The sequence below is a fragment of the Lutra lutra genome, chromosome 6 (assembly GCF_902655055.1).
Source record: "Lutra lutra chromosome 6, mLutLut1.2, whole genome shotgun sequence".
Lineage (NCBI taxonomy): Eukaryota > Metazoa > Chordata > Mammalia > Carnivora > Mustelidae > Lutra > Lutra lutra.
The window spans coordinates 123,033,996-123,053,739 of NC_062283.1; the positions used below are offsets into that span (position 1 = coordinate 123,033,996).

General features: G+C 35.1%; 1 protein-coding gene across 3 annotated transcripts in view; it reads right to left on the reverse strand.

The window, feature by feature from the left end:
- The window catches only part of ASCC3 (activating signal cointegrator 1 complex subunit 3), a 338,650-nt gene that overhangs the window by 103,264 nt on the left and 215,642 nt on the right, over window positions 1-19,744 (reverse strand). For 2 of the 3 annotated variants that reach the window (XM_047732576.1, XM_047732575.1), the window contains exons 25-30: window positions 9,803-10,023; window positions 8,447-8,532; window positions 6,375-6,541; window positions 6,120-6,265; window positions 5,873-5,993; window positions 3,473-3,615 (exon numbers count right to left, since the gene is read on the reverse strand). In XM_047732576.1, the coding sequence (XP_047588532.1) occupies window positions 3,473-3,615; window positions 5,873-5,993; window positions 6,120-6,265; window positions 6,375-6,541; window positions 8,447-8,532; window positions 9,803-10,023 (884 nt within the window). Of the gene's footprint in view, window positions 1-3,472; window positions 3,616-5,872; window positions 5,994-6,119; window positions 6,266-6,374; window positions 6,542-8,442; window positions 8,533-9,802; window positions 10,024-19,744 lie in introns of those variants that run through there. The other variant, XM_047732577.1, reaches the window with a different exon arrangement.

The following is a 19,744-nucleotide window of genomic DNA, read 5'->3' on the forward strand; positions in this document are numbered from 1 at the left end:
CACAGAAGTCACAGAGGTAAGATATTCTCTATTCCTGCTGTATGCTTGAGGGTGAAGCTCAAGCATTCCAATGTTTCTGACTTGGATTTGAAGGTTGAGAGAGTAATGTAGAAACCCAACAAAAGTCTTAAGTTAATGGTACCAGTGGTGGTTATCAAACTGAGACTCCAAGTGACATGGTGGCATATACCTACCAACTTTTGAAATCACTTCCTGATGAGGAATATGGAAGGGTATTACTTTTGGGGTTTCCCCATGCTACAGTATAATTTCACATCAATGATATACTTGAAGGGGTGGTCCTGCTTCCTAGTACTTTGAAGATTTACTGGACTACGAAGATGGATGGATAACTTTTTTTTTTTGCCTTTGCTGACCCACTTAATCTACCTGGTCCTGCCACAGAACACCAATCTGAAACTGTGCAAGCAGCAGCAACAGGAATTGTCACTAAACTTCTAGTCCACAATATGATGGAAAGTAACTCTCATAAAGCTAAAATTTTAAAAAATTTAAGGTAATTAGGGGAATCAAAAACCGAAACACCTGCTTTATAGATTTTTGGTAGAATCAGATTGAATTTGCATAGCAATCAGTTGCAAAACCTCTGACATTTTGATTTTAAAGGTGATGACTTTTAGAGGAAAGACTAAAACAAAGCCTGGATTGTCTTACTACTGCAATGCACTTGGTGAAACACAAGGTCCGGAAAGGACATAATTTCTAGCTGTCTTATTTTAGCAGTGAAAAATCTACAAAACAGCAGAAGCCATGCAAGTAAATTCTATGGTTTATAATGAGACTTGGTGATAAATTTTTGTGCTGAGGAAAAAATAAAAATAAAAAACAGAGAAGTAACTCTACACAATGGCTGAGCTGACCACAGTTTCTTAGGTCTCATACATTTAAATTAAAAAAAAAAAGTAAGTGTACTATAGCTGGAAGAGGACATGAGGTTCACATTTGAGGTTAGTATGAGTCACAGATGCAAAATGCACTGCCACGCACACACACATACATTTTGAACACACATCTCAAAATGTATTCAATAGGTATGTACTTTATACCTTGACTTCAAAGAAGATCGTCCATTTGGAACATTTTTAGGGATAAGACACAAGAGAAAATATATTAAGCCTAGACAGATGCTGTACATAAACTGTCAATATTCCATACATCTATTTCTCACCATTTGTTTCCTAAGTTCAAGATACTGTTACACATAGCAGGGTAACTCTTTTGAACATACTAACTGAATAACTGAATAAAAGGACAAGAAAACTTTTGACAAATTATTTTGATCTTAAATCATTATCTTAAATATTTAGTATACACAAACAACATTAAGGTAACATGATAGTGGTCACTCTACTTAAAGGTGTCACGTGACACCTTTTATAGGAAGTCAATATTGGGATCTGCTACTTATCAGTGAATAAAGTTACCTACAGGCCATACAAGAACATTTCAAATTATTAGTTAACTAATATTAGTTAAAACAGAACTGCAATATATACAGTATCATCCAACAGGCCTACTAATCCTAAAGGACTCATGAGAAGTAGAAGGGGAAAATATGCCAACTACTGAGCCTGGACACTGGTGGGTTAGAAACACTGTTTTGACTATTCTTCTTCAGGCTGCATAAGATGAGAAAGGAAAGATATGGAGAGAAAGGGAAACAATGCAACAAATTTATTACTGATTTCATCTACTTTTTTATTGAAATTCCAATGAGAAAAATATTTCTAAAAAGCAAGATAAGTACAAGAAAGGAAAATCACTATGAATCTATGGAGGGAAAGAGGAATATCTACCTTTAGAAGCAGTAGAAAGAATCACAAAGATCGATTATTAACTGACTATATCACATAAAATGCAAACACTTCTCCTTAAAAAAAAAAAAAAAAGAGAGAGTATGAGCAGGGAAGGGGGGCCAAAGGGAGAGGGAATCTCAAGCAGATTCGGCACTGAGCAGGGAGCCTGACACAGGGCTTGATCTGACAGCTAAGATCATGAACTGAGCCAAAGAATCAGACACTCAATCCACTGACCCATCCAGGTGCCCCCAAACCCCCAAATGGAAAAACTTCTTCTTCTTCTTTTTTAAAGATTTATTTATTTATTTTGGAGGGAGGGAGAGAGAGAGAGAGAGAGAAAGTGTTGGGAGGGAGAGCAGAGGGAGAGAGAAAGAGACACTCAAGTATACTCAGAGCTGAGTGCAGAGCCTGGTGTTGGACTCAATCTCAAGACCCTGAGATCACAACCTGAGCTGAAACCAAGAGTCAGATACTTAACTGACTGTGCCACCAATGTACCCCAAAACACAAAAACTCTATTTGTAAAAAGCTACTAAGACAAAAAAAAGAAAAAAATCTAAGGAATTAGCAAAACTAATAAAATCAGATGAGAGATTAATATGTGTGTGTGTGTGTGTATAGTAATAAACATATATGGAAAAAAGTGATGTCATATGAAATTTCAGGGGTGTGCATGTATGTGTGTTTTAATTTGTTAAGACTGTCACAAATCTATAAGAAAAATGCTGTACTGCAAAATATAAAAGTTTAAAGGAATAAACAGACCAAAAAAAAGAAGAAAAAAGATAACCAATAGTAAACAAATATATGAAAAAAAGTTCAGTCACACACAAATTAAGATGTACATTAAAATAATAAGGAATATCTTACCTATAATATATTGATAAGTTACAACAAATGAGGGTGTAGTAAAACTGTTATTTAACTCTCATATACTGCTGACAATACATGTATCAATGGGAGAAGGTGAACTGGTAAACCCTTTTGGAAAATAATTAGCAGTGTATATGAAAACTAAAAAAAATCCATATTATTTGACCCATTATTTTTAAATTTATACTGAGGCAATAAGTTTAAATAAAGAAAATCTATAATAATAATGATGCCTGGTTATTTATTTAATGGGGTAGCCACATAATAGACTACAATTATGTAGACATAAAAAATTATAGTTGCTTCCAATTTTAATGATGGTTACTACTTGGTTAAAGGGTAAAAACAGGTTTTTAATTTTTACATTTAGTGTTTTCTAAAGTTTTGAAAATGGTTATGTTATTATATATTTTATAGGAAGTCAATTTTGCAAAATTGTTTCTAAGTTCCATGAGGGCAGTGAACACTTCAATAGAAAAACAAATATAATTATTATAATATACATAGGTGATGATGTTAAAGGGAAGACATATGGAAACAAATATGGATATCAAAGTAAAGAGTCACCAGGAACATATTAGAAGAAAATACATCAAAACATTAATACTGTTAAGGTGGCAGTATTATGCATTTCCTACTTTTTCCCTAAATTTCTATAACATTATACTAAATTTTTAGTATAGCTTAAAACTAAACATCATTAAATATGTAATTTCCATTATATTAAACACAAACTAATTTGACATGTGTAAGAAATAGAAATAAAATAGATTGCTTACCTCTCTTTCGTCCATATTCAACCACTGCTTTGGATCTTCTTCAGTAGCCAGAAAGGCTATCAATTCCAAAGCAGTAAGACGAGTTTGACGTCTTGATGAGACAAATATCAAAACAGGTTTGGCTGGAGAATGGCTTCTAATTGCTATTGAAAAGTTGTGGAAAATAAAAGGATAAGCTACTTATACCATAATATGCACATCATTAGGATATCAAATGGATGCATGAAACTAAGTGATTTAAGTGAATTCTTAATTTGATCATCAAATTCTGCATTGTTTGTGGTACTACCTAGATCTGACAGCATATTAGAAAAATGGTAGGAAAGAGAAGGGAGCTGAACCCACTGAGGGGAGTACATTGCCTGGACAGGGGAAATTTAACTGTGTCAGGTCTCAGTTCTATTTTGAGTTGCTGAGGAAGGTAACACTTATAAAAGCTGCTACCGTCTAGTGACAGCTGCATACGAATATTCAATCTAAGGTTGAGTTTTCAGCGTTGTGTTTCTGCTTGCCTAAGCAATGATATTACAGAGTTAATTGGTCCTGGCATCTGGGGGAGAGAGTCAAGTCCTGCAGAGTGATGAAAATTGTAAGAAAAGCCACAAAAATTCATTTTATTGCTGTCATTACCAGTGGATGGAATAATTGAGAGTTTGTATCAACAAACTAGCCAGAGATATGTCAAATGAAGGTCTTCTGTTTTCCCAAAACATGTGTAAGGTTTCAAGTGGAAAGATAAGAGAATGTGGATGAGAGCTGCAGAGAACACAGAACACAGAGCTGCACAGAACGCCTGAATCTGTATGTGGCTGATGGCACACGGATGGTAGACACACAGAAGAGGAAATGAATGGTTTGAAACAGACACACAGAAGAGGAAATGAATGGTTTGAAACCTGAGTAATAAGACTGAAAGAAAAAATTACCTCGAGAGCCACATAAATCATGTGACCTAACTGGAAACAAGATTTCTTTACTATACCTTGGCTCCAAAATGCTCATAAGCTGGCACAAGTAAAATTTATCCTTATGTGTACATAGGTCTCTTAAAACAGAGATATGTAAAAGTTTTATATAAAAAGTTCAACCTTCCTATAATTTCTTGTTTGAAATGTGAGTTTCAGAATTTCTTCTTATGGGTTAAGAAACAAGGTTTGTAACAAAAATGTTGACATGACCTTGACTGTATGTATGCCCTAAGAGTGAGAAATGAAGCTATCATTAAATCATATTTCTAAACTCAAAGAAATATAGTGATATGCTACAAGTATAATAAATAGTTTATAAGGACAGCTACCGTACTGATACATCTAGAGAAGTGTAAGTGTTTCAGTTATTACTATTGATTTATAGAACACAAAATGCTTCGTTTCAATCACTGGTATGCAACTGGCCATTCCTTAAATAAATACAAGCAATCACAATACAGACCATAAAAAATAAATTCATTTATGTTATTTCTCACTCACAGTTTATCCGAATCTTACAGAATATAAATGGTAATGTTCTGATAAATCATATTAGAAATACAATGTTTAAAATACACATATTAGTGCAATATTGGTATCATTTGTACACATAATCATGAATGAATCTGTCTCTTTTTTAAACCTCAACATTTAATGGATTTTTGCTGCTGCAAGAACAGGTGTGGCTGAACAGCTCACGGCAGATTTATTGTTCATTAGTGATTTTATACAATGCTTCTGTGGAGGTGTAAATAATCCGAACTGCCAAGATTGGTCTCCAGTTCACAATCAATACTTTGCTTCTGTCATAAGGCTAATTGCAGCAGCTAAAAAGTCACCTCACAACTGTCGCTTCACAATCAACAGCAGTTCACATTAGAGAATTTATTTTGGAGGTTATTTTTAATTGATATAATAAATATCCCTTATGCAGCCTAAACAAAACATGTTTCAATAAAATAGGAGTGTTATTCTTAAATCTTTCTTGCTTGCCTAAATTGTTAGAAAAGGAAAACCAAAAAAATAAAACAAAACACAAAAACAGAAGCATTGTTTAAAAAAAGTACTAAAATTTGTAAGTTTTATGCTTTCTGGTAAAGATTATGTGGTATTTTTTTACACTTATAGCTCCTATTTATCATTTGTTCAAGCTACTACTGTAAGAAAATAACTTAATAAAGAATTATTTAATTTCTTTAAAAAAATACATACATTTTTTCTCTACTTCCAAGATAGTATCATATATGAAATCTCTCCAATTTTCAAAATTTAATTCAACATACATTTTTATGCCTTAACAGCGGAGGCATAACCTACATTTGTAGAAGTTGGAGCAGTATTACCCGTTCAAAGAAACCCAAATTATATGGAATGCATTTAAAGGCTATCGTACAAAATGGCTGCTATTTCATTCCAAGGGCCTGAAGCTTACCTTGAAATGTAGGCTTATTCATACTAGCCATACGAGGACAGTAATGTTGACCTGGGAAGCCTTGAATGTGAACTTCCAGTGGAACTGGACGTACTGATGGTCGGAAGTTGAATAAGCCCATCTGCAGTGAAAATGAGAAAGAAATCATTTTCCATTTTTATATTTAAGTTTATAATGTTATAGTGCCTCCTTAATACAGCCACCTATGCCACAGTATCAAAGGCTTATTTATCAATCTTCCACATACCTGATGAATATTGAGCCAGTCAGCAAGGTCTCTAGCATTAGCTAATGCGGTAGATAGTCCAACTATTCTAACAGGTTTTTCTGTGTGCGAGGAGATGAAATTTGTTCGAGATACAATGACTTCTAGAACAGGGCCTCTTTCCTCCCCTAGGAAATAGGAATAATACATGTTAATCATTTAACAGGTCCTGATGCTGGCTGCTGCACATGTGAGAGTCAAAATGTGTAAACTGGTGTCAGGTAGCATGGTACCCACCAAGCAGATGGATCTCATCGATGATCAGAATAGTGACCTGCTTCACATAGTTCCTATTCTGCCAGCTTCTACTGACTCCATCCCACTTCTCTGGTGTAGTGACGATAAGGTCAGCCTTAGCAATGGATTTCATATCGGGAGTCACATCCCCGGTTAGTTCAATAACTCTGGAAAGGAAGAAAAATGATTCTTTTCTTAGATGACACATGACCTTGGAAAGGCAAAAATACCTTTTAAAATAAAATTGTGTAATGCTTAACACCATTTTATCTCCCTTTGATTTCTGAAAGTTTCTGTGAGTCAAGGCCAAAATATGTTTCTTAGGAATTTTAAGAGAATGTGTAAATTTAAATCACTGATAATCTAACTTTTATGCAGATATGTGAAGGTGTCAACCTTTGCTGTGATTATGTTTACAAAGTCTCTGCCCTATAAGTTTTTATAGAGTTGAACTCATACTTCCTTCTCCATATGTTAGAATAAACACCTTTCTAATAAGGGAAAGTGTTAACTTATTAAGACAAAAGAGGCATTCATTAAGAATATAATTATGTGTAAGCTTCATTTCTTTTTTCTATAGATATTACAGGCAATTAAACCATAATAGGACATAAAGAGCATACGCTGAGGCAAATATAGTGTTATCTCATTCTAAGAAGACCCCAGTTTTGTTTGTTTGTTTGTTTGTTTTTGGAAATCCAAAGGGGGAGAAATCAAGAGGGAGATGAACCATGAGAGACTATGAACCCCGAGAAATAATCTGCGGATTTCAGAGGGGAGGGGGGTGGGGGGGTAACAGGGTGATGGGTATTGAAGGGGGCACATGCTGTGATGAGCATTGGTTGTTATACTTAATTAATGAATCATTGAACACTACATCAAAAACTAATTATGTATTATACAGTGGCTCACTGAACATGATAAAAAAAATAAGAAGACCCCAGTTTTACAGAGAGGAAGAGGGTCTGGAGGCCAACTCTAAATTTCAGGTAACCACTGAATAATTTTTACATCTGTCTTAATCCTCAAAAAACAAAAGGGGGCAAGATTAGTTTCCCAAGTACAGTGTTCCCAAAGCTTCTGCTTATTTTTATTCAGTTTTATTTTTACATTATATTCATTATTTTGAATATGTAATATATTCGTATGGGTCAATGTGTGGTGAGCAGTCTCTGTAACATGTCTATCTTCCAATTACCTGGTTCTTGTTCCAAAGCAGTCACATATTTATATTCCCTACCATTAGAAAAATAAGTGATAGAATATTGTACTTAAAAACATTTTCTGTAGTATCTCTGGAGATCATTCAGTATATAAAGTTTGTTCTTTATAGGATGATCGAATATTTTGCATTGTGTAAATGTACCATAATTAATTCAGTCATGTTCTATTAGGCACTCAGGTTATCTGCAATCTTGTTATTAAAAATAATACCACAATGAATAAACTTGTGCAATGTTAAAACACTTTTTGAAAAGTCAGGTTCTTCACACGGATTTCTATTTTCCTATTAATTGTTTACATGCAAAATGCCCTCTACATGGTTCCTGGGAGGTACTCTGAATGATATGAAGGAAAATTAAGAGATAAAATTTACTTTTGTTTTAGAATTTAAAAATTTTGAGAAAATTATCTTGCCAAATTAAAGTATTCCTAGTAAATAATTTAAGAACTTCATTTTTCAATATTAAAACAACAGGAATATTGCTAACATTTAAACACTAATGACAACACCCTGAAATAAAAGACTACGAAAATCACTGTAAAAGCATTCAACAGGTTTATGCAAAAAAAAAATTTTTTTTTTAAGATTTTATTCATTTATTTGACAGAGAGAGATTACAAGTAGGCAGAGAGGTAGGCAGGGAGGCAGGCAGAGAGGGAGGGGCAAGCGGACTCCCCGCAGAACAGAGACCCGATGCGGGGCTCGATCCCAGGACCCTGAGATCATGACCCGAGCTGAAAGCAGAGGCTTAACCCACTGAGCCACCCAGGCGCCCCAATGCAAATCTTTTATTTGTTGGTCCTTTTAGATTATTCAAAGCATAGCTTCTGAATAAGCAAGAACTTACTTTTTGCCAAGTTTTTCTTCTATTCTAACTTTCCAATCATCCATTCTTTCACGTACCAGGGCTTTTAAGGGTGCAATATATACTGCCTGAGAAGGGAGGGGAGGGCAAAAAGACCTCATGAAAATAGTGACAACATTTTCAAATAAAGGTAAACTCCATCTACATATGACAGTGTGGTTTAAAAATATATCTTTTACTACTGAAAAGACTAAAATTTCAAATAATGGAAACAGTCATTTACTCGCTCAGACTACCTGTATTCAAAGTAGGACAGAAATATAATACTGTAGACATAAAAATGTCTACTGTCATAAAAATGTAGACATAGAAAATTTTAAATATTTAAAAAAAACAATGAAGGAATTTTCTTTAGGTATTTTATATTCTGATGAAAATAAAAGTTTTCCCTGGTATTATGATAAAAAATTATGTGAATTTTTACTCTTCCATGAAAAAGGTTACTACTTTTGAAAGTCTAAAGAGAGATAAATATCATTTAAATTTTAATGGAGATTTTATGGAAGAGGACAATCACACATTTTAGGTATTCTACCTTTTTAATAACAGCAGCAATTGGTCTTTAATAATCCTAACTGACATAGAGATTGTTTCATGAAAAAATTCTTTCCTTTAAAAAATATTTCAAATTTAGAGGTGAGCTCTACTGCTGTATTAGCATGTCCTATAATGGACTGATAACCACAAAATAGACTGAGAAGTAGGAAAACTTCAAGTTAAGCAGGGAAGAAAAGCCACTAATTGAAAATCACTGAAAAAGAAGTTAAAACATTTCTAAAATAATAAATGATAAGGAAAATACCATATAATTCCAATCACAATGTATGAATTAGCTTTCTTGAAAAATAACGCTTCTAAACTATGAGTATGTACTTCATTTCAAGAAAGCATAAAATCAATTCTTATTTGACTCACCATGTTATTTTCCATCAATAATGTAGCCATTTGCAGAAATGTGGAATAAAAACTGCCTCTGTATTTCATGCATATAACCAAACTGTATTTGTTAAAGTATTAGCGTTTCTTTTATAGTAAAAGGATTTGATTATAAGTCATTATTTATCTTATAAATATGGCTATGAATGAGGTACCTTACAATGAGGAAAGGACATGTGCAAACTGACATGTACATTAGAAACCCAACTAGAGGACTCCAAAGTTTAAGATAAAATTTTTCTGGCCAGTTATTCTAATGCCGATCTGGTTCCCCCGGAAAATTCATGAAGAGAGTGACAAATCTACTCATTGAGTCTTGCTGTGTGTTTAGAAGGGGCTAGTTTACAGATGATGGACTGTGTTTTCCAATTTAATGTAAGCATGTGATTCCTTCAAACTGACCTTTGAAGTAGGGTACTTGTTGAAGACTCTGAAAATGGCTAATTCGGCAGCAACAGTCTTTCCTGATCCAGTGGGTGCTCCAAGTAGGACATTACAGTCTGTGTGATACAGTGTATGAAATATCTGTGTCTGCACAGGGTTGAAGTGGCTAAAGTTGTACAGGGCTTCATATGCCTCACATCCCAAAGCTGTAATTGGTAAAGGCTGAAGATCCAGTAATTCTGAAAAGACGAAACAGGTACAACCATAACTGGAAAGAATGGACAATACGAAACACTGTCTCTCAGGGATAAATTATAACAATCTTTAATTCATTGGAAAGGGGGAAAAAAGGCTTAACATAAATTTTAATATACCAGTTACAGATCTTTTTTTCTCCCTGTTAGCACATTTATAATTTTGATGTATTGGACACTCTTCTGGCAGAGTTCCCCATATACCAACACTAATATCACTATATGGCTCTTTTCCAATCAGGAAACTAATTTGAGCGATGGGTATATGAAAATATGCGTGGTGTAGAAGAAAATTAAATTTAGCCCAATCTGTAGAAAAAGGAAAACCAACTGCAAACTGCAGTACCAAAATGGTTACCAATAATAAATTTCCTTTGATCTGTTAGAAAAATGACCAAACCAGAATGCCTGAATGAGCTATTCGTTTAGTCAATAAAAACTAAAATATACTTAAATAATTACAGGAAAAAGCTTAGGTGGGAGTTTCAAATAAGAGAATGAATGGGTAAAAAGAACTGCACTGAGAAAACATGGAAAGAAACAAATTTAGTTGTATCTCATCACATAAACTAGAGGTCTAGGAGATTAGACAGTTAAAATGATTTAGAGAAATGAAGTTACACGTTCTTGAACTTGACACTGTATTTTCCCATAATACAGAAAAGTTATCAGTTAGAAAACTGGAAGGCAACTTTACTCTCAGGATTCTTTCATGGAGGATGATTCCACTTCATCTTCAAACTTCATATGAAGTTTGAATGAGGAAAAAAAATCTGTAAGAGGACATGGTGGTCTGTATCTGTGTGAGCTGTTCATAGTACAGTTTCAAAATGGAAAGTGTAGAGAATTCTCAAAAATTGTACTTAGGGGTGCCTCGGTGTCTCAGTGGGTTAAGCCTCTACCTTCAGCTCAGGTCATGATCTCAGGGTCCTGGGATTGAGTCCCGTACTGGGCTCTCTGCTCAGCGGGGAGCCTGCTTCCCCCTCTCTCTCTGCCTGCCTCTCTGCCTACTTGTGATCTCTCTGTCAAACAAATAAATAAAAATCTTAAAAAAAATTGTACTTAAAGATAGAAAAGTTATTTTAAAAATATTATCTCAGCTCAGCAGCTTTACTCAATTACATAGGTAATTAAGAGGCAACTGCATAAATTTTTCTAACAGATTACAATCTCCTAAATTTTCTGTAGCACTGAAAATCAAGAAGGGAGGAAGTCTCAACTTGCAATGTTAACCAAAGCATAGACATATTCTTAATAGGAAAAATAAACATTTTGGTATATGCTAATAATACTAAATTGTGATGATTCACTTCTATGAAATGTGAAGAATTTTCTTGTTTGATTTAGGCTCAATGGGGTGCCTACACACACCCACATAAACACACACCCACTCCCACCCTCAGCCAAATAGAACTGGGAATCATTGAGGTTACATCATGCATTTCTAATATCCACTAAGATGTCCACGGTGGTACATTTACTGCTTTTTAAAGTGTAGTCAGAAGCCAACTAATTATATAAATAGGGTGATATGAGCTTTGCCACTCAACAGAGAAGTGATTAAATGAGCATTAATATACAATGTTAATGCATATTAAAATCAAATACTGCGCTCGAGATTTAGTAGTAATGATGGTACCATATACTTTAAAATTAAAGCAACAAACATTTTTACATATTTTGAGATTCTAGGTATTACATATAAGTCTATTTGATGGAAGAAAAACAGAAAGGTCCTCTTTAATGAGTGTACTGGTAGACACTGCAAACTCATTATTTCCCTATGTTGACAAACTTTTTAATTCTGTCAAGGTATCAAAGTTGTTTTAAGCTGTAGTCTAAAGTATTTCTTTTTAAGATATGCTAAGGTAATAAACAAGGTATACATTTGACAAAAAATGGCAAAGATTAAAATCACATTAATGCCTGTTTTCATTTCCCAAAGGACTGTTAAAAGATGTATTCATTAAAAGTAGTAAGGAATAATATTTTTATTTTGAAAATAATTTGTCTTCAGAGGAATTACATGAAAAGAACAGCCTTTATTTTTCTCTAAATTAAGGCCCTCTTGAAATCATTAATCAATTATGAATTCTCAACAAGAAATACACTTAATATACTAAATTATTAGCTTACTCTAAAGATATTTTAAAAATAGAATGGAGGGCACTTAAAAGTACCAATATAACATTTATTCATGAAATTCTGCTTCTTAATAAGTCAAAATATAAAGATTCTTCCTCATGTTACAAAAATCTAAAAATGAATTTTTGTTAGTTTTGACAATGAAAAACTGTTACATGATATTGCAGATTACCATAATCCCTTTTATCATATTAGCGTGGGGGAAGAGAACTAATATAAAGGGTATACATTGTTTGTAGGATGGATGACTTGAGGTATCATGAATGCATTCTGCAGTGATATCATAACCTGACTCCTTAATATTAGCTTTTCTTTTTTTTCTTTTGGTGTAGAAGCACACTATAGGGAAGAAAAAGAACCTATGATTCACTTTAATTCATTTAACATACTAGAAATAAGTTTAAGTAAATAGCAATAAATGCAAACAAAAAGGATACCTCAAAAGTTTCCCAAAGAGCACAGATTAAATGACAAATAAGACTTGCAATGGGAAGGAAGGGGATATGGATTGTAATGATTATATATAAAACAGAGATGAAGGTGGGTGCCTCACTGGCTCAATCAGTTAAGTGTCTGCCTTTGGCTCATATCATGATCCAGGGTCCTGAGATCAAGTGCCACATTGGGCTCCCTCCTCTTCAGGGAGTCTGCTTCTACCTCTGCCTCTCCTCCCACTCATTCTCTTAATCTCTCTCTTTCTCAAATAAATAAATAAAATCCTTTAAAAATATAAATATGAAGACATAATAATACAGAAGTAGTGAGTCTCCCCCTTGTTATAGCTATGAGAATTGGACTAGGCTTAATGTCTTTTGAACTCAAACAAAATGAAGGTCTGCTATTAAGTTCTACCAAATGTATACACAGATTTGATTTTGGAAGGTCTTTTTTCAAACTATATTGACTAAATGAGTTGGGTTCTGATTTGGATTTAGACAACTTTAAAGCACAGACACTTGCAACTTTAATTAAAACAACAATACACCCATTCCAACATAGTGGTACTCATCATAAAGTTATACTTAAAGGTACTACATCAATCAATAATAAAAAAGTTTAATTGTATATATATTTTTAAATTGTATACCTTATTTAAGTTATAGGGTGAACTGTGTGATATGTGAATTGTATCTCAATAAAGCTATTTAAAAAAAGAAAAAAAACCACCAATATCACAGGAAAAGCAAGATGGCGGAGGAGTAGGAGACCTAAATTGTGTCTGGTCTCAGGAATTCAGCTAGTTATCAAAACTTCTGAACACCTATAAACTCAACATGAGATTGAAGAAAAGAATTAGCAGCAATTCTGAGAACAGAAAAACGACCACTTTCTGGAAGGTAGGACCTTGCAGAGACATGAATTCATGGTGATATTTGGGAAGACAGACTGCAGGGGGTTAGTAGCCTCTGTCAGCTGGCTACTGGCAAGTGATAGAGCAGTGGAGCACAAAATCAGAACTTTTAGATGTCTGCTCTGCAGAGGGATGTTGCTCTAGTGGCTGAGCTGGGGAGAACACTTGCAGGGACATTGTGGTCATAGGACCCTTGGGGTCACAGAACGACTGGGGATGCCTGAGTGTGGCAGAGCTCCTAAGTATCAGAGTGGAGAAGCCGGTTGCAAAAATGGACCTGAGGAGTGGGCTCTCAGCTCGGGGTTGCCATAAACAATGATCTACAGCACAGCTGGGCCACTACTCTTGAGCAGAGATCCAAAAAGTGGTAGATCCGGTGAGACTACCTTTCCTCCCTTAGTAAGAGCAGCATGAGAGCACACCATAGGAATCTACTTGGTTTGGAGACTCCAAACAGGATCATATGCCAGAGACAGAAATGCTCGGTCATAGGCTAGGTGCTCACGGAGTGAGGCTGGAGACCAGGGAGACAGGAGTGATTGCTTTTCTCTGAGGGCCCACTGAGGAGTGGGGCCCCAAGTTCTCAGCTCCTCCAGGGCCAGAGATTGGGAGACCACAATTTTCTTTCCCGTCCTCCAAAGCTATAGGGAAAGCCTTCAGGGAACAAAAGCTACTGAGAGCAAACCCGAGCAGATTACTTAGCCAGGTCCCTGGCAAGGGTGGTACAATTCCGCCTTGGGCAAAGACATTTGAGAATCACTGCAACAGGCCCTCTCCCCAGAAGATCAGCAAAAACATCAGCTAACACCAAGTTTGCTGATCAATGAGAACTGCAAAATTCTAGCACTAGGGGAACACAGCACATATAATTCATGGCCTTTTCCCCATGATTCTTTAGTCTTTCAAAGTTAACATTTTTTTTAAATTTTTTATAAAGATATAATATTTTTTATCCCCAGGGGTACAGGTCTGTGAATCGCCAGGTTTATCAAAGTTAACATTTTAATTCAATTTTTTTCTATTCTTTTTGAATTTTTCTTCTTTCCTTTTTCAACATCTTATCTTATAAATTCTTTTCTAAAGAATCTTTAAAAATTTTCCTTTTTATGGTCATATTCTATCCCTTCATTGCATTTAACCTTATTTTTTAGCATATATATAAGTTTTTCTTTTTTTAAAATTTTGGGATACAGTTTCTTCTAACAGACCAAAATGTACCCTAAATCTAGTGTATGGCCTTGTTCCAGTCTCCCACCTGATCACATTCTTTCTCTCTTTTTCTTTTTAAAAATTTTTTCCTTTCTTTTTTCAACCAACTTATCTTATCAATTCCTTTTTTTAAAATCTTTTTTAATTTTCATCTTTACAGTCATATTCCATCCCTTCATCATATTTACCCTTATTTTTGTATATATGTTTTCTTTCTTTAAAATTTTGGGAGGCAGTTCCTTCTAAAAGACCAAAATACATCTAAAATCTAGTGTGTGGATCTGCTCCATTCACCAGCCAAATCATGTCCTTTTCTTTTTTCCCCCCTCTCTTTCCCCCCAGTTTCGGGTCTCTCCTCATTTGTTTAGTGTATATTTTTGGGGGTCATTGTTACCCTTTTAGCATTTTTGTTCTCTCATTCATCTGTCCTTCTGGACAAAATGACAAAACAGAAAAATTCACCTCAAAAAAAAAAAAAAAAAAAAAAAAAAAAAAGAACAAGAGTCAGTACTACCTGGCAGGGACCTAATCAATATGGACATTAATAAGATGTCAGAACTAGAGTTCAGAACGATGATTATAAAGATACTAGCTGGACCTGAAAAAAGCATAGAAGATAATAGAGAATTCCTTTCTAGAGAAATCAAAGAACTAAAATCTAACCAATTCAAAATCAAAAAGGCTATTAATGAGGTGCAATAAAAAATGGAGGCTCTAACTGCTAGGATAAATGAGGCAAAAGAGAGATTAGTGATATAGAAGACCAAATGCTGGAGAATAAAGAAGCTAAGAAAAAGAGAGATAAACAACTACTGGATCATGAGGGAAGAATTCAAGATAAGTGATACCATAAGACAATCAATATTAGAATAATTGGGATCCCAGAAGAAGAAGAAAGAGAAAGGCAGAAGGTATATTGGAGTAAATCATAGAGAGAACTTCCTCAGTTTGGGGAAGAAAACAGACATCAAAATCCAGGAGGCACAGAGAAGTCCCCTCAAAATCAATAAAAATAAGTCCACACCCCATCATCTAACAGTAAAACTTACAAGTCTCAGAGACAAAGAAAATCCTGAAAGCAGCTCCAGGGACAGGAGGTCTGTAACTCACCATGGTAGAAATACTAGATTGGCAGCAGACCTATCCACAGAGACCTGGAAGACCAGAAATGACAGGCATGATATATTCAGAGCACTAAATGAGAAAAATATGTGGCCAAGAATACTATATCCAGCTAGGCTGTCATTGAAAATAGAAGGAGAGATAAAAAGCTTCTAGACAAACAAAACTAAATGAATTTGCAAACACCAAACCAGCTCTACAGGAAATATTGAAAGGGTCCTCTAAGAAAAGAGAGAGCCTTAAGGAACGTAGACCAGAAAGGAACAGAGACCATATACAGTAACAGTCACCTTACAAGCAATACAATGGCACTAAATCCATTATCTTTCAATAGTTACCCTGAATGTAAATGGGCTAAATTCCCCAATCGAAAGACACAGGGTACCAGATTGGATTAAAAAAAAAAACAAGGCCCATCAATATGCTATCTGCAAGGGGCCCATTTTAGACCCATATACACCTCCAGATTTAAAGTGAACGAGTGGAACACCATTTATCATGCTAATGGACATCAAAAGAAAGCTGGGGTAACACTCCTTATATCAGACAAATTAGATTTTAAACTGAAGACTGTAATAAGAGATGAGGAAGGACACTATATCATACTTAAAGGGTCTATCCAACAAGATCAAATAATTTTAAATATCTATGCCCCTAACATGGGAGCAGCAATTAAATAAGCCAATTAATAACAAAATCAAAGAATCACATCGACAATAAAAGAATAATAGTAGGGGACTTTAACAACCCATCACTGAAATGGACAGATCATCTAAATGAAAGATCAACAAAGAAATAAAGGCTTTAAATGACACACTGGACCAAATGGATTTCACAGATTTATTTAGAACATTCCATCCCAAAGCAACAGAATACACATTCTTCCCTAGTGCACGGGGAACATTCTCCACAACAGATCATGTCCTGGGTCATAAATCAGGTCTCAATCGTACCAGATGATTGTGATCATTCCCTGCATATTTTTGACCACAATGCTTTGAAACTAGAACTCAGTCATGAGAGGAAAGTTGCAAAGAACACAAATACATGGAGGATAAAGAGCATTCTACTAAAGAATCAATGGGTCAACCAGGAAATTAAAGAAGAATTTTTTAAAAATCATGGAAACAAATGAAAATGAAAACACAACTGTTCAAAATCATTGGGATGTAGCACTACAGCCTTTCTCAAGAAACAAGAAAGGTCTCAAATACACAACCTAACCCTATACCTAAAGGAGCTGGAGAAAGAACAGCAAATAAAGCCTAAACCTAGGAGAAGAAGAGGAGAAATAAAAAAGGTCATAGCAGATATCAATGAATTAGAAACCAAAAGAACAGTTGAACAGATCAACGAAACTAGGAGTTGGTTCTTTGAAAGAATTAATAAGATTGATAAACCCCTGACCAGACTTATCCAAAAGAAAAGAGAAAGGATCCAAATTAGTAAAATCATGAATGAAAGAGGAGATATCACAACCAACACCAAAGAAATACAAGCAATTAAAAGAACGTATTATGAGAAACTATATGCAAACAAATTAGACAATCTGAAAGAAATGAATGCATTCCTAGAGACGTATAAACTACCAAAACTGAGCCAGGAAGAAATAGAAAACCTGAACAGACCTATAAATCAAACATCTCCCAAGAAATAAGAGCCCAGGGCCAGACAACTTCCTAGGGGAATTCTACTAAACATTTAAAGAGGTTTTTTTTTTTTAAATTTTTATTTATTTGACAGAGAGAAATCACAAGTAAGCAGAGAGGCAGGCAGAGAGAGAGGAGGAAGCAGGCTCCCCGCCGAGCAGAAAGCCCGGATGTGGGGCTCGAACCCAGGACCTGGGATCATGACCTGAGCCGAAGGCAGCGGCTTAACCCACTGAGCCACCCAGGCGCCCCTCTACTAAACATTTAAAGAAGAATTACTACCCATTCTCCTGAAACTGTTCCAAAAAATAGAAATGGAAGGGAAACTTCTAAACTCATTTTACGAGGCCAGCATTATCTTGATCCCAATACCAGACAAAGACCACATCAAAAAGGAGAATTACAGACCAATATCCCTGATGAACACAGATGCAAAAATTCTTACCAAAATACTAGCCAAGAGGATCTAACAGTACATTAAAAGGATTATTCACCATGATCAAGTGGGATTTATACCTGGGCTGCAAGGTTAGTTCAACAAATGCAAATTAATCAATGTGATACCATACATCAATAAAAGAAAGAATAAGAACCATATGATACTCTCAATAGATGCAGAAAAAGCATTTGACAAAGTACAGCATCCTTTCTTGATCAAAACTCTTCACACTGTGGGGACAGAAGGTACATACCTCAATATCCTTAAAGCCATCTATGAAAAACCCACAGTGAATATTGTTCTCAATGGGGAAAAACTGAGAGCTTTTCCACTAAGGTTAGGAACATGGCAGGGATGTCCACTATCACCACTGCTATTCCATACAGAACTAGAAGTCATAGCCTCAGCAATCAGACAACAGAAAGAAATAAAAGGCATCTGAATTGGCAAAGAAGTCAAACTCACTGTCTGCAGATGATATGATACTTTATGTGGAAAACCCAGAAGACTCCACTCCAAAAGTGCTAGAACTCATCCAGGAATTCCATAAAATGTCAGGATATAAAATCAATGCACAGAAATCAATGTATAAAATCTATACACCAACAAAAAGACAGAAGAAAGAGATTAAGGAGTTGATCTCAATTGCATGAAAACCATAAGATACCTAGGAATAAATCTAACCAAAGAGGCAAAGAATCTGTACTCAGAAAACTATAGAATACTCACGAAAGAAATTGAGGAAGACACAGAGAAATGGAAAAACATTCCATGCTCATGGATTGGAAGAACAAATATTGTGAAAATGTCTACACCACCGAAAGCAATCTATACATTTAATGCAATCCTTATCAAAATACCATCAACTTTTTTCAAAGAAATGGAACAAATAATCCTAAAATTTACATGGAACCAGAAAAGACCCGGAATAGCCAGAGGAATGTTGAAAAAGAAAACCAAAGCTGGTGGCATCACCATCATTTAAAGCCTTTATTTCTAATTCTGGACTTCAAGCTCTATTACAAAGCTGTAATCATCAAGGCAGTATGGTACTGGCACAAAAACAGACTCATTAATGAATAGAACGGAATAGAGAGCCCAGAAATGGACCCTCAATGCTATGGTCAACTAATCTTTGACCAGGCAGGAAAAAAATGTCCAATGGAAAAAAGACAGTGTCTTCAACAAATGGTGTTGGGACATGCAGAAGCCACATGCAGAAGAATGAAACTGGACCATTTTCTTATACCACACACAAAAATAGACTCAAATGGATGAAAGACCTGAATGTGAGACAGGAATCCACCAAAAATCCTTGAGGAGAACACAGGCAGCTACCTATTCAACCTCAGCCGCAGCAACTTCTTCCTAGAAACATTGCCAAAGGCAAGGGAAGCAAGAATAAAAATGAACTATTTGGACTTCAAGATAAAAAGCTTTTGCACAGCAAAGGAAACAGTCAACAAAACCAAAAGATAATTGACAGAATGGGAGAAGATATTTGCCAATGACATATCAGATAAGGGGCTAGTATCCAAAATCTATAAAGAACTTGTCAGACTCAACCCCCAAAGAACAAATAATATAATCAAGAAATGGGCAGAGGACATGAACAGACATTTCTGCAAAGAAGACATCCAGATAGACACAGACACATGAAAAAATGCTCCATATCACTAGGCATCAGGGAAATACAAATCAAAACCACAATGAGATTCCACTTCACAGAAGTCAGAATGGCTAAAATTAACAAGTCAGGAAACGATAGATGTTGATGAGGATGCGGAGAAA